The sequence below is a fragment of the Coregonus lavaretus genome (assembly GCF_964263955.1).
Source record: "Coregonus lavaretus genome assembly, chromosome: 26".
NCBI classification, from domain to species: Eukaryota; Metazoa; Chordata; class Actinopteri; order Salmoniformes; family Salmonidae; genus Coregonus; species Coregonus lavaretus.
The window spans coordinates 3,005,646-3,019,059 of record NC_140013.1 but is presented as its reverse complement, the minus strand read 5'-3'; the positions used below and the strand labels follow the sequence as shown (position 1 = coordinate 3,019,059).

The following is a 13,414-nucleotide window of genomic DNA, read 5'->3' as shown; positions in this document are numbered from 1 at the left end:
AATAGTTCCAGCATCATATCCCCCCACGATACCTTCCCACATTTCTACCCCCATGGACTTGAAAACCCCCCACAAATGAAATGAACCCCACTAAAATGGTTTCATCACGTTTAGCTTTCGCACTACGGTTAGGCTAGCAGGAGGCTTGTATTTGGTGTGATGATCTGTGATGTGAAAACATTTGATTTGCTTTGTGATTTGTCAAAAACGGTAAATGACTTGTCAAGTCATGTGCTCTGGTTCTTGTATACACTGAAACAAGTACATCAACGATTTGTAATATGCTGAAAAGTGGCTAAACTAAGTTCATATTTTTCAGGCAATGAGCGCAGCCATCTTTGACTTTGTTTATTTGCATCTCATAGTGAATGGCATTCTGGGATTAGTCAAACATAAATAAACATGGCTGCCATCATAAAGACACACATTTATTTTCTAAACAACATTACATTAGTCTTGTGCTCACCAGAGATGTGGTACATTGTAAACTAGTCTAACTGTTAGGTCGCTAACTTATGTTTTGTTTTTTGTCAGCGCAGCCTGTTATTTAGACTGGTTTATGGAATGAGTTTGGCTGTGGATGTGTTCCGTGTGATGCTTGGATGATGAAGTTCGCATTTATCTTTTACAATAAAAGGTAAAATTGAGAAATAAAGTTTAAGACCTTTATTTTCCATCAGTACAAAAAAATATTTGGATGCTGTTCAGACAACAATGCTGTTTAGACACGTTTGTTGCATCATACGTTCTGTTGCTACTGTTCCAATCACATACTTGAGATCATACGCTGCAGGGACCACTCAACAATGATCACAAATACGTGATCTTATGTGTCAAAGGGTTAATAGGTATGCCTTGTTAAAAGTTAATTTGTGGAATTTCTTTCCTTCTTAATGCATTTGAGCCAATCAGTTGTGTTGTTATAAGGTAGGGTTGGTATACAGATGAAAACCCTATTTGGTAAAAGACCAACAACAGCTCAAATAAGCAAAGAGAAATGACAGTCCATCATTACTTTAAGACATTACTTCAAGAACTTTCAAAGTTTCTTCAAGTGCAGTCGCAAAAACCATCAAGCGCTATGATGAAACTGGCTCTCATGAGGACAGGAATGGGAGACCCAGAGTTACTTCTGCTGCAGAGGATAAGTTAATTAGCGTTACCAGGCTCAGAAATTGCAGGCCAAAGAAATGCTTCACAGAGTTCAAGTCACAGACACATCTCAACATCAACTGTTCAGAGGAGACTGCTTGAATCAAGCCTTCATGGTCAAATTGCTGCAAAGAAACCACTACTAAAGGATACCAATAATAATAAGAAACTTGCTTGGGCCAAGGAACACGAGCAATGGACATTAGACAGGTGGAAATCCGTCCTTTGGCCTGATGAGTCCAATTTGAGATTTTTGGTTCCAACCGCCGTGTCTTTGTGAGAAGCAGAGTAGGTGAACGGATGATCTCCGTATGTGTGGTTCCAACCGTGAAGCATGGAGGAGGTGGTGTGATGGTGCTTTGCTGGTGACACTGTGATTTATTTTGAATTCAAGGCACACTTAACCAGCATGGTTACCACAGCATTCTGCAGCGATATGCCATCCCATCTGGTTTGCGCTTAGTGGGACTAACATTTGTTTTTCAACAGGACAATGACCCAACACACCTCCAGGCTGTATAAGGGCTATTTGACCAAGAAGGAGAGTGATGGAGTGCTGCATCAGATGACCTGGCCTCCACAATCACCCAACCTCAACCCAAACACCAGTCTCAACGTCAACAGTGAAGAGGCGACTCCGGGATGCTGACCTTCTAGGCAGAGTTGCAAAGAAAAAGCCATATCTCAGACTGGCCAATAAAAATAAAAGATTAAGATGGGCAGTCTGAGATATGGATTTTTCTTTGCAACTCTGCCTAGAAGGTCAGCATCCTGGAGTCGCCTCTTCACTGTTGACGTTGAGACTGGTGTTTTGCGGGTACTATTTAATGAAGCTGCCAGTTGAGGACCTGTGAGGCACCTGTTTCTCAAACTAGACAGTCTAATGTATTTGACTTCTTGCTCAGTTGTGCATCAGGGCCTCCCACGCCTCTTTCTATTCTGGTTAGAGCCAGTTTGCGCTGTTCTGTGAAGGGAGTAGTACACAGCGTTGTACGAGATCTTCAGTTTCTTGGCAATTTCTCGCATGGAATAGCCTTCATTTCTCAGAACAAAAATAGACTGACGAGTTTCAGAAGAAAGTTATTTGTTTCTGGCCATTTTGAGCCTGTAATCGAACCCACAATTGCTGATGCTCCAGATACTCAACTAGTCTCAAGAAGGCCAGTTTTATTGCTTCTTTAATCAGCACAACAGTTTTCAGCAGTGCTAACATAATTGCAAAAGGGTTTTCTAATGATCAATTAGCCTTCTGATCAATTTGATGTTATTTTAAATGGACCAAAAAATGGCTTTTCTTTCGAAAACAAGGACATTTCTAAGTGACCCCAAACTTTTGAACGGTATATTTATATATATATATATATATATATATATATATATATATATATATATATACACACACACACACACTGCTCAAAAAAATAAAGGGAACACTAAAATAACACATCCTAGATCTGAATGAATGAAATAATCTTATTAAAAACGTTTTTCTTTACATAGTTGAATGTGCTGACAACAAAATCACACAAAAATTATCAATGGAAATCAAATTTATCAACCCATGGAGGTCTGGATTTGGAGTCACCCTCAAAATTCAAGTGGAAAACCACACTACAGGCTGATCCAACTTTGATGTAATGTCCTTAAAACAAGTCAAAATGAGGCTCAGTAGTGTGTGTGGCCTCCACGTGCCTGTATGACCTCCCTACAATGCCTGGGCATGCTCCTGATGAGGTGGCGGATGGTCTCCTGAGGGATCTCCTCCCAGACCTGGACTAAAGCATCCGCCAACTCCTGGACAGTCTGTGGTGCAACGTGGCGTTGGTGGATGGAGCGAGACATGATGTCCCAGATGTGCTCAATTGGATTCAGGTCTGGGGAACGGGCGGGCCAGTCCATAGCATCAATGCCTTCCTCTTGCAGGAACTGCTGACACACTCCAGCCACATGAGGTCTAGCATTGTCTTGCATTAGGAGGAACCCAGGGCCAACCGCACCAGCATATGGTCTCACAAGGGGTCTGAGGATCTCATCTCGGTACCTAATGGCAGTCAGGCTACCTCTGTGCGGCCCCCCAAAGAAATGCCACCCCACACCATGACTGACCCACCGCCAAACCGGTCATGCAGCAGAACGTTCTCCACGGCGTCTCCAGACTCTGTCACATGCTCAGTGTGAACCTGCTTTCATCTGTGAAGAGCACAGGGCGCCAGTGGCGAATTTGCCAATCTTGGGTGTTCTCTGGCAAATGCCAAACGTCCTGCACGGTGTTGGGCTGTAAGCACAACCCCCACCTGTGGACGTCGGGCCCTCATACCACCCTCATGGAGTCTGTTTCTGACCGTTTGAGCAGACACATGCACATTTGTGGCCTGCTGGAGGTCATTTTGCAGGGCTCTGGCAGTGCTCCTCCTTGCACAAAGGCGGAGGTAGCGGTCCTGCTGCTGGGTTGTTGCCCTCCTACGGCCTCCTCCACGTCTCCTGATGTACTGGCCTGTCTCCTGGTAGCGCCTCCATGCTCTGGACACTACGCTGACAGACACAGCAAACCTTCTTGCAACAGCTCGCATTGATGTGCCATCCTGGATGAGCTGCACTACCTGAGCCACTTGTGTGGGTTGTAGACTCCGTCTCATGCTACCATTTACATTACATTTACATTTACATTTACATTAGAGTGAAAGCACCGCCAGCATTCAAAAGTGACCAAAACATCAGCCAGGAAGCATAGGAACTGAGAAGTGGTCTGTGGTCACCACCTGCAAAACCAGTCCTTTATTGGGGATGTCTTGCTAATTGCCTATAATTTCCACCTGTTGTCTATTCCATTTGCATAACAGCATGTGAAATGTATTGTCAATCAGTGTTGCTTCCTAAGTGGACAGTTTGATTTCACAGAAGTGTGATTGACTTGGAGTTACATTGTGTTGTTTAAGTGTTCCCTTTATTTTTTTGAGCAGTGTATATAGCCCATTTGACTGAAAGCTTAGCTTACAACCCAATACATTTTAAACTAAATCTTTAGCTAGTCTACTTAGCATAAGGAAAATCATAAATCTCAAATTCCTTTGCTACAAACGACCCACGCCATTTATCCACTTATTTTACCAGCATTGCTCCGCATAGACAAATAAAAATACACTTGCTTTCTAATTTGACGCGCATGACACCATTGATGCTCGCTGACAGTCTTCTCTCGGTCACAACCGTGCATTATATACAATGAACAGAAATATAAACGCAACATGTAAAGTGTTGGTCCCATGTTTCATTAACTGAAATAAAAGATCTCAGAAATGTTCTATATGCACAAAAAGCTTATTTCTCTAAATTATTTTGCACCAATTTGTCATCCCTGTTAGTGAGCATTTCTCCATTGCCAAAATAATCCATCCACCCAACAGATGTGGCATATCAAGAAGCTGATTAAACAGCATGATCATTACACAGGTGCACCTTGTGCTGGGGACAAAAGGCCACTAAAATGTGGTTGTCACCACACAATGCCACAGTTGTCTCAAGTTGAGGATGCGTGCAATTGGCATGCTGACTGCAGGAATGTCCACCAGAGCTGTTGCTAGAGAATTGAATGTTCATTTCTCTACCATAAGCCGCCTCTGTCGTTTCAGAGAATTTGGCAGTATCTCCAACCAGCCTCACAACCGCAGACCACGTGTAACCACGCCTGCCCAGGACCTCCACATCCGGCTTCGTCACCTGCGGGATCGTCAGACCAGCCACCTGTACAGCTGATGAAACTGAGGAGTATTTCTGTCTGTAATTAAACCCTTTTTTGGGGAAAAACTAATTCTGATTTGCTGGGCCTGGCTCCCAAGTGGGTGGGCCTATGCCCTCCCAGGCCCATCTGTGGCTGCGCCCCTGACCAGTCAAGTGAAATCCATAGATTAGGGCCTAATGAATTTATTTCAATTGACTGATTTCCTTATATTAACTGTATCTTAGTAAAATCGTTGACATCGTTGCGTTTATATTTTTGTTAAGTAAAATTCCAGCGTGTTCACAGTCGTAAAAATACGCTTTTAGTTTGATTTGGCCTTTACGCAGTGGTTTGCTCCTCTTGTAATATGTTCATATGTATGATCACTTTTGAATATGTCTTTTGACTTTGTCGCTGGACTTTTTGCTAAGCAATGCCATCATAACGCTGGTCAGAGCATCTGGATTGCAATACAGTGAATTTAAATTGAAGTGTGTGCCAAGTCAATTGTAGGAGTGAAGATGACTCAAATACTGTGAAATGCTTTGCATAGCTATATATTTTTGTAGGTTTTTGACACCATAGCAATCTTTGAAACACTGAGGAACAGAATGTAAATATGTGCACAATTAGTATTTGTCAGGCACTAAAACATTTGAGGTTTTAAACTAATACTGTGAAGCAGCAATCCCTGAGGTTTAGAAATGAGACCCTGTTACCTAACTGTGCATATTAATAATTTATTTGCAAGGTAAAATTATTACTTCCCTTCCCCTGCTTAAAAAAAAACATTGACCTATACCTTTGTCCAATCTGAATTTCACCCTCAAATTCCATCACTATTCAGAAAGCACAATAGTAATTTGTTTGTGTAAAAATACTTGACTGGTCAAGAAAGAAAGGTTAACAAAACAATTCATATTGTAAAGCCCTGAAAATAACATTATTCGAAAATGTGTTCACCCCTCCCCCATGCCATTCTACTGTAGAGACCAGTGATGGATTCCCACCCTCCAACGGCCAAGAGAACACAGAACACCAATTATGGACCTGACTTGTTTATTGTATGTACACAAAAACAGCACATTACACACGAGACGGGTACAGCATCTGAAAGACAAAAGCAGAGAGCGCAGTGAGTAGTCCATAGGCACCAAATCAATACAAACCACAGCCATACAGTGAGTGGGTAATTGGCACTTTAAGATGTTTTTCAAGCACTTGCCCAATATGTAGTGGTCATGTAGGAGAGGGTAAGTATTAAAATAAAGCCTACATAATTCTTATCACTAAAAACAATCCATTATGATTTCATGAAAAGGTTAGTGATTTTTTAGCTTAAACTTTGGTAAGGAAAACAAATCCTTTATTTTTCAGCAGTGGGTTTCCCAAAGCGTTTGTAACTTCAGTAGTACGATGTTTCTCCCCACAACCCAGATGCACTGCAATAATAAGTAGTGTCACACGGTGTGACACTGCCAATGATAAACATTTAAGGAAACCAAAATGCCTGAAGGCAAAGTGCCTTTCAGGGAAATCCCACCCATTTTCTCCAGCACCACCCCAACATCTGAAAACGGTGAGTTTATTTATTTTCTCAGCACCTCCCAGCTGGCCTCATACACAACCAGTCACTGGACATGTCCGAATATCCATACTAGCATACTACATACTTAAACTGCATACTCATTTTGGTGATTGATCTAATAGAATTAACTTGTCTTTTCCGACTCGCAACAGCCAATAATCAGCTAAATTGACACAATGTACCAAAATGAACGAATGGCTGGAGTCAACGTAATCACGCATTAGATGACGCAATCCTGAGTACCTTTACACAATTTCGCATAATATTTAGTACGCTACAGTGCTTGACAAGTAACCTTTCTTTGCCACTTGTCCTCTGGATAAGTAGGACTGATTTTTTACTTGTCCAAAAGCTCAAGTCACTTGTCCAAAAATTTAAAAAATGGTCCGCAACACCATTTTTACATCATTATATGATGCAAGGAACCACTTTAAAAAAAGAAAATGCATTACTATATTTTGTACCAGTGAATCAGACAAAAATGGAGGCTACACTCTGCTTATTGGATTAGTTGCATATTCAAGCCTATCTCAAAATACAACACTGCCCCTTTAAAAAACCCTAGAGTCGATCTAACATAATAAAAGAATACCCACCAAAATCCGTCAGTTTAAGCTAGAGATATGTTTTTTGCATGGGCTGCGTCTCAATCAGCATCCGCCTGTGGTGGCCTTCCGCATCTGCAGTGGAAGGTGGCCGAGCTACAGCAGTGTTTGTCAGACCATGAGACGTCCTGAAAATTGGTATTTTCACGGAAACGTATACTGTACGAACGGTTTGGCCTACAAAACTAGTATGACTACTATATGGAAAAGGGGAGACTCATGAACACGATGGTGTCCTCAGTTTTGCTCTACGACCCCCACAAGTGTTACGGGACTCATCTTAAGGTTACCGTTACAATAGTGTAAAAAACAATATTTTAAAAATCCTGCGCTTTCTTATATCTCCTAGATACAGGACAGACACTTCAAAACCTTGTTCCTTATTAATACTTTTTTGACTGTCTTTTGCCATTTATGAATGTGTTATTCAATGCATTTCTATAGGCTACAGTAGTAAAGGCCAAATTCAATATTTTATCAAATCATTTTCCGAAAATTTTTTGGGATACCTAAAGGGGTCCTAAAATTCTAAGTAAAATAGCTAAATGATCCATAGTATGACCATCTTAAAACAATTCCATATGCCTTTGTCTTCATAAAATTATTCCCTCCAGGGCTCGAAATCAAGGTTGTCCCGTCTTCCCTGGGACGCTAAAAAAAATATGTCTACGGTTCAAAACAGACTCTGGGACAGTTCCGGGACGACAGATACAAAATTAATTCAACCATGTAAAATTGTTAAAAGCAATGAGGCTGATGCAACAGATTAGACCATTTATCTTAAAGTGTTGATAAAGTTTAAATTTTCTTCATATTATATGCTCAACAATGCACTATACGCGAATGTTCCAAAATGCAATTAGCAGGAAAACACTGTCCATTTGATCGAAATGAACCATGCCTCGAGTATGTCGACTGAATCAAGCCTTTCGACGTTAATGTTAGTTATCCTTCATTATATATTTGTCAAACATGACTGGCGTTTAGCCTATATTTATGTAATTAAAAGTCTCATTAAAGTTTGGCTACATTTTCTGGCGCCTCCCTCATATCAGCATCGGTTTGGAGATGAGGCTGTAGGCAATATGCATATCGCCTACACTGACATTTAGCCTTTTATTTATTATTCCAAATGTTTGCCTCTGAGCCAAGTCTGATTGGAGTAATTGTTTGATTGTTGTCCACCCGGACAACTTCAATCTATTTTCTTCCAACATGTCGAGCCCTGCGCTAGTATGGATATTCGGACATGGCCACTGTCTGCAGCCATTGCACACCAGAACCGCACTGCAGCAAGACTGGTCGACTTAATAAGCTGCAGGAAACGGTGGGTTTCTATCTTTCATAGTCAAAAAGATAGAAGACAAGTTGTTACACGATGACAATCCAAAGATACTGATGACATCTGGTGTGCATCATGTGATTTTAAACAACTATGAGCAGGCAAAGCACTTTACTAACCTTTGCCTGCCCAAAGGCGGTTAAAAAACAAACGTGTTGAACCAACCAAAATGTGGGAAATGAAGCACTTTGCCGTTCTACAAGTTATTTGTTACGGATGTTGCATACAAAGCCACTTTTTGTATTTTTTTATCCAAAGATTAAGACCCTTTTCCTCTGACAAAAATCGGTTTTGAGGTGATCTGGAATTACATGGTAGTTCCTTGAACTAACAAAAGTTCAAGTTTATCCAAATTCATTCCTAAAGTAACTCTCACATTAGACAGTTGTTCAAGCCCTACTAAAGCACACCTGACTCAACTAATCAAAAGGCTACGGATTAGCGGTGTAGTTTAAATCAGGTGCGGTTGTGTAGGGATAAAACAATATTCTATACAGTTGGCTCGCAGCAAATTCCTTTGAGCTGTATTCGTTTTTACTTGAACCCTGCATAGTGCAAAAAAGGCCTGTGCAGGGCTTGAACAAAACTGGACTGTCTGCGGGTACCGGAAGAAACCTTGCGCTAATAATGATGAAAGAGCAGAAGAAGGTACTACTCACCACTCTGACTCTGTGTCCCATGGCCTTTGCCGGGAGGTTACTGCTGAACTTGGCCCGCACCATTCCACTGTTGCCATGAGCGCGCATGACTTTACCCCAGATTACCCGCGTCTTGTTGGGCTTGCCACCAGGAGTCACTGTGTTCCTGATGAGATTGAAGGAGACAGTGAGCAGATTCAGTCTTTTGTCATGGAACTAAATTAAAACAAGAACAAAGTTACTCCAAAGAAGTGGCTCTTCTATACAAACTGCAAAGTGTCTGCCCCAAGTCCCACCATTCAACCACACAGTCTGAGCCTAAAGTGACAGTGGCAGGGGTTTTGAAGTTGTTTTTAAAAGTGGTAGGAACTTATCTGTTCCAGGGCATTTAATGGATTACAACAAGAAAATGGGCGGGGTTGACCATCTTGACCAACTGAGGAGCTATACAATGTTGGACGCCCAGGCAGAAAATGGTGGAAGTATGTATTTTGGGGATGCTCAACATTCCCATCATAAATGCGTACATTGTGTGGGGGTCCCTCTAAAGAACCCTTCCCAGTAAACGCTGACGCTGGTTCCTGAAGGCATTCAAAATGCAGCTTTAGCATTCACTTTGTGATATGGCAGGAAGAGGGGAGCCAAGAGTGTGGCACCAGGGCTTGTGGACTGAGTTGTAACTCATTTGAAAGCAGGAGAAGTTTAACGCGAAGTAGAGGGTGTGTGGTGTGCATCCGGAGTGGCCATGCTCCCAGAAGTTCCATGACATGTTGTAGGCTAAATGCAAACACTAAAGTGACAGTGTGAAATATGTCTCTGCACAGTTGTTGTGTTTTGCATCTTCTCTCTTTATCAGTCTCTAATACTTGTTGCATTCAATGAGTTGTCAAAGTAGGCTACTATTTCAACATTTTGGGTCAGGCCTAGTCTGTACTAAATCTTATCTACATTTTGAAATAGTCTGAAAAGTTGTTTGCATTTTTTACAGAAGAAAGAATCGTTGTCAATCAAGTAGTCTACTTAGTGTGGGTTTTCAAATATTTTCTGAATATTGTCCTCTGGTCACATTTCGGAAATTATAATATTTATATGTAAATAATAATTATAATATATTATACTTGGTACATTTTGAGTGAGTCATTTAGTCAAATTTACTACAATTGTCATTAAAGAAGAGGTTGTAACTTGTAATTGTCATTTGTTCATTGTTTTTGAGCTGTCCATTTGAAATGTGTGAGAAAATGAACTTTATCTCAAATTAATTCTCAGTAATCTACAGCAGCATTCTAGAATTCTATTGGGGCCTAAAGGGTTAATATAAGCGCAAGTGTTATTTTGGGGGAACTGTGTTTCCATAGCGATTTAAATGCTATGTAAACGCCAGCTGAAAAGTACCAGTGGCCCAAAGTCAGGCCATGGCCCAGTGATGCACTGGAGGCGGAAACACAAAAGTCCTCCTTTTTTAGTAAAACACCAGGGTGTCCTTAATGGAAATTCGCTATGAGACAGAAGATGTGAAACTTACTTCTTAGCCTTGTAGACGTAAGCACAGCGCTTGCCAAGGTAGAAGTCAACCTCCTCCCGAGTGTACACTCCCTCCACCTTCAGCAGGGCGGTGTGCTCCCGCTGGTTCCTTAGACCACGCTTGTACCCGGCAAAGATAGCCTTGCTCCACAGTCTGGGAAGATGAAAAGAACGCATAAACCAGAGCCCTCAACCTGTGTATCATCAGTCCCACATGCTGGTGCCAGAGTAATCCAGTCAGCAGTTAATCAACCGTATACCCTAAATACTCACAAGAATCAACCAATCAAAAATTGTACTACCTACTTTGAACCAACACATTTGAAATTTAGTATCAACTAGCTCGTAACATTTACGCAAAGTTAAGTAGCGACTTGCAAAAGTGTCTAGTAGCGACAAAAAAAGATTTGTCGACCGAGTCATCCTGTTCTTTCGACCAATCGATTGGTTGAAATGTTTAAACTTATTTTGAATGAAATCAACTACATATACACTGACCTTGTCTGATGCTTTAAGCACACTGTTTGATTAAATAATGAAGACACACAAATGACTCAAGAAAGAACCCTATGGTCACACTGCCTGTGTGACTGGCGCATGTCTCGCTCTCCTAACTATTGCAGCAAAAAGGCACCACAGCAAGTGTTTATTCAGCTGTCCATGCTGAAGCTGCAACATCAATTCAGTCATTTAGTTTTTTTACTTTGTTTTTGACTGAAAAGTTCTGTTACTGAAATCCCTAATTTGTTTACGAAAAACATTCCCTATTCCCTCAACCCTTGCTCTCTCTACGTGAAACATGCAAGCATCGCTAAAATGTAAAAATGTGTAAAAATGTGCCATCCCCGTGGCGTCCACAATGGATTAGTCTACTGAGACAGGCGCGAATCAGACAGGTGTCTTGTGCACCATGAAAAAATAAAAAGTGCGACTTCTCGACCAACAGCCTATCGAACAAACAACTAAATGGGGGTCAGCCCTAAACAAATCAGTATCGTTAACAGTGGCAGATAGCGAACATCGGTAACTAGCAGACTAACATTGGCTACTCACCTTCCTGGCATCTTGAGTCTTCTCCCAGGCACGGAAAAACCTGATGAAAAACAATTTAATGTATTACGGTCTCGATATGAACGTGATGAAAACGTACAACACTATCTAGCTAAAGTTAGCTAGCTACACACACACGTTCATGACTGTGGGACATTAACGAGTCATCTAGACCGAAGGTCGCTAACTATCCACTGTGGTAGTGTTTGTACGTTCAGTCACTAACACACAAAATAAGGGAATACTGTTGTATACTAGCTAACATTGAACCGCTATTAGGCTAACTAGATGCATTTTGGTGGGGACATCTGAACGGCCTCATCCCTGCAGTCAAGCGCTTGCCGGTTAGCTTTGTAAAACTATCCAAGTGATATCTTTGTCATCATACACTCTCAGAATCAAAAAACAGACTGCATGTCAACTGTAAGTATATTTATCTTTGAAACGATGTACATTTATGCCAATTGTAGACTTAATAACGTTGACATTTCGATTTTATAGTAGTGACTTTTTGTATTTCTCACCTGCACTGTAAGAAAAATGGAGGAAAAGGAAGTTGGAACGGAATGCTGGGAAATTTACGTAGTCGGTGACAACAGAGGCGCATGATCAAAAATATATTTCTTAATGTGTCACTTTATTGTATTCTCGCACGTTTCACACAACATAAGAATCAAAGTAGATAAATAAGTATTTATTGTAATATTACGAGGAAAATAATCATAAAACGTAGAGCGTTACCATGGTGACCGGCATAAACTACCAAGTGTGCTGCTAGGCTAGTTAGCAACCAAGCAAAAATATACTGAAGTTATACTACTGACGTTTTATTGACCATAAATATAGCTAGCAAACTTCAACACGTTCCGTGGAGGCACGTAAGAAATCTAGCTAGCTACGAATTTGTTGATTGTTTTCAGCATTTTGCCCAGGATATTTGCTAACACAAAAATGTAGCTAACGTTAGGTAGCTAGGTAATATCACAGATAGAACAATGTAAACGGCTCGGCTGATTTCGCTCGAATTCAGTGTTCACAGACCATCAGGATGTCGGTTCCTTTGTCTGGGGTAGAGCTGCTCAGACTGTGTACAGTGCTGCAGGACTGTGCTGATCAGCTGTAAGTGTTGGGTCACATCATGCCATCACGTCCAGAAGCTGATATGGTATTATCTATCTGATTATCATCAGCTAACATTATGTGGGCAGCTAATGTCAGCTGGGTTTTTTTTAAAGCAACGACGAGTCTTTTTAGCTAATGAATGGTAGGCTTGCTTTCTAATCTAAACTGTCATTTTCTCCTATTCAGCCCCTATTCATCTGTTTTTGTGGAAGGTTGTGTCAGTCGACATTGGACAGGCCCTTGAACAGCAGAAAGGGGCAGAGCAGAACCTGAAAGCAGCCCGTCAGTTTCAGAGAGAGGCAGGGGGACTGTCAGATGCCACCCATGAGCTGCACAGGTCCCAGAAGGAACTGAACCACACACTAGAGGAGAACCCACTGTCCCCTGACAACCTGGCCAAGGTGCAGAGAGACAGGTGGGTTCCAGATAGCTCTGGTTCAGGGCTTTAGTGCACATTTGAACTGGACCAGAGCTAGGTTCCAGACAATTGATTAAAATCGAAGAAGCCCACAAATCTGATGTGCTTCAAACAGTGATTTATTAATGAGATGCATTTTACATTTTAGTCATTTAGCAGACGCTCTTATCCAGAGCGACTTACAGTTAGTGAGTGCATATATATATATATATATGTGTGTGTGTTTTTATAGCAATGATCAACAACCAATTTGACAG

General features: G+C 41.3%; 1 protein-coding gene across 1 annotated transcript; it reads right to left on the bottom strand.

Annotated features, from left to right (window-relative positions):
* Positions 1 to 5,912: 5,912 nt before the first annotated feature.
* On the bottom strand, positions 5,913 to 12,148 carry LOC311101833 (large ribosomal subunit protein eL33-like). The gene is made up of 4 exons (XM_084143044.1): positions 11,621 to 12,148; positions 10,569 to 10,721; positions 9,065 to 9,209; positions 5,913 to 5,980 (listed from the first exon to the last, which is right to left on the bottom strand). The coding sequence occupies exons 1-4, from the start codon at positions 11,629 to 11,631 to the stop codon at positions 5,957 to 5,959; spliced, it is 333 nt and encodes a 110-aa protein (XP_083999170.1). The 5' UTR covers positions 11,632 to 12,148; the 3' UTR covers positions 5,913 to 5,956.
* Positions 12,149 to 13,414: the final 1,266 nt, after the last annotated feature.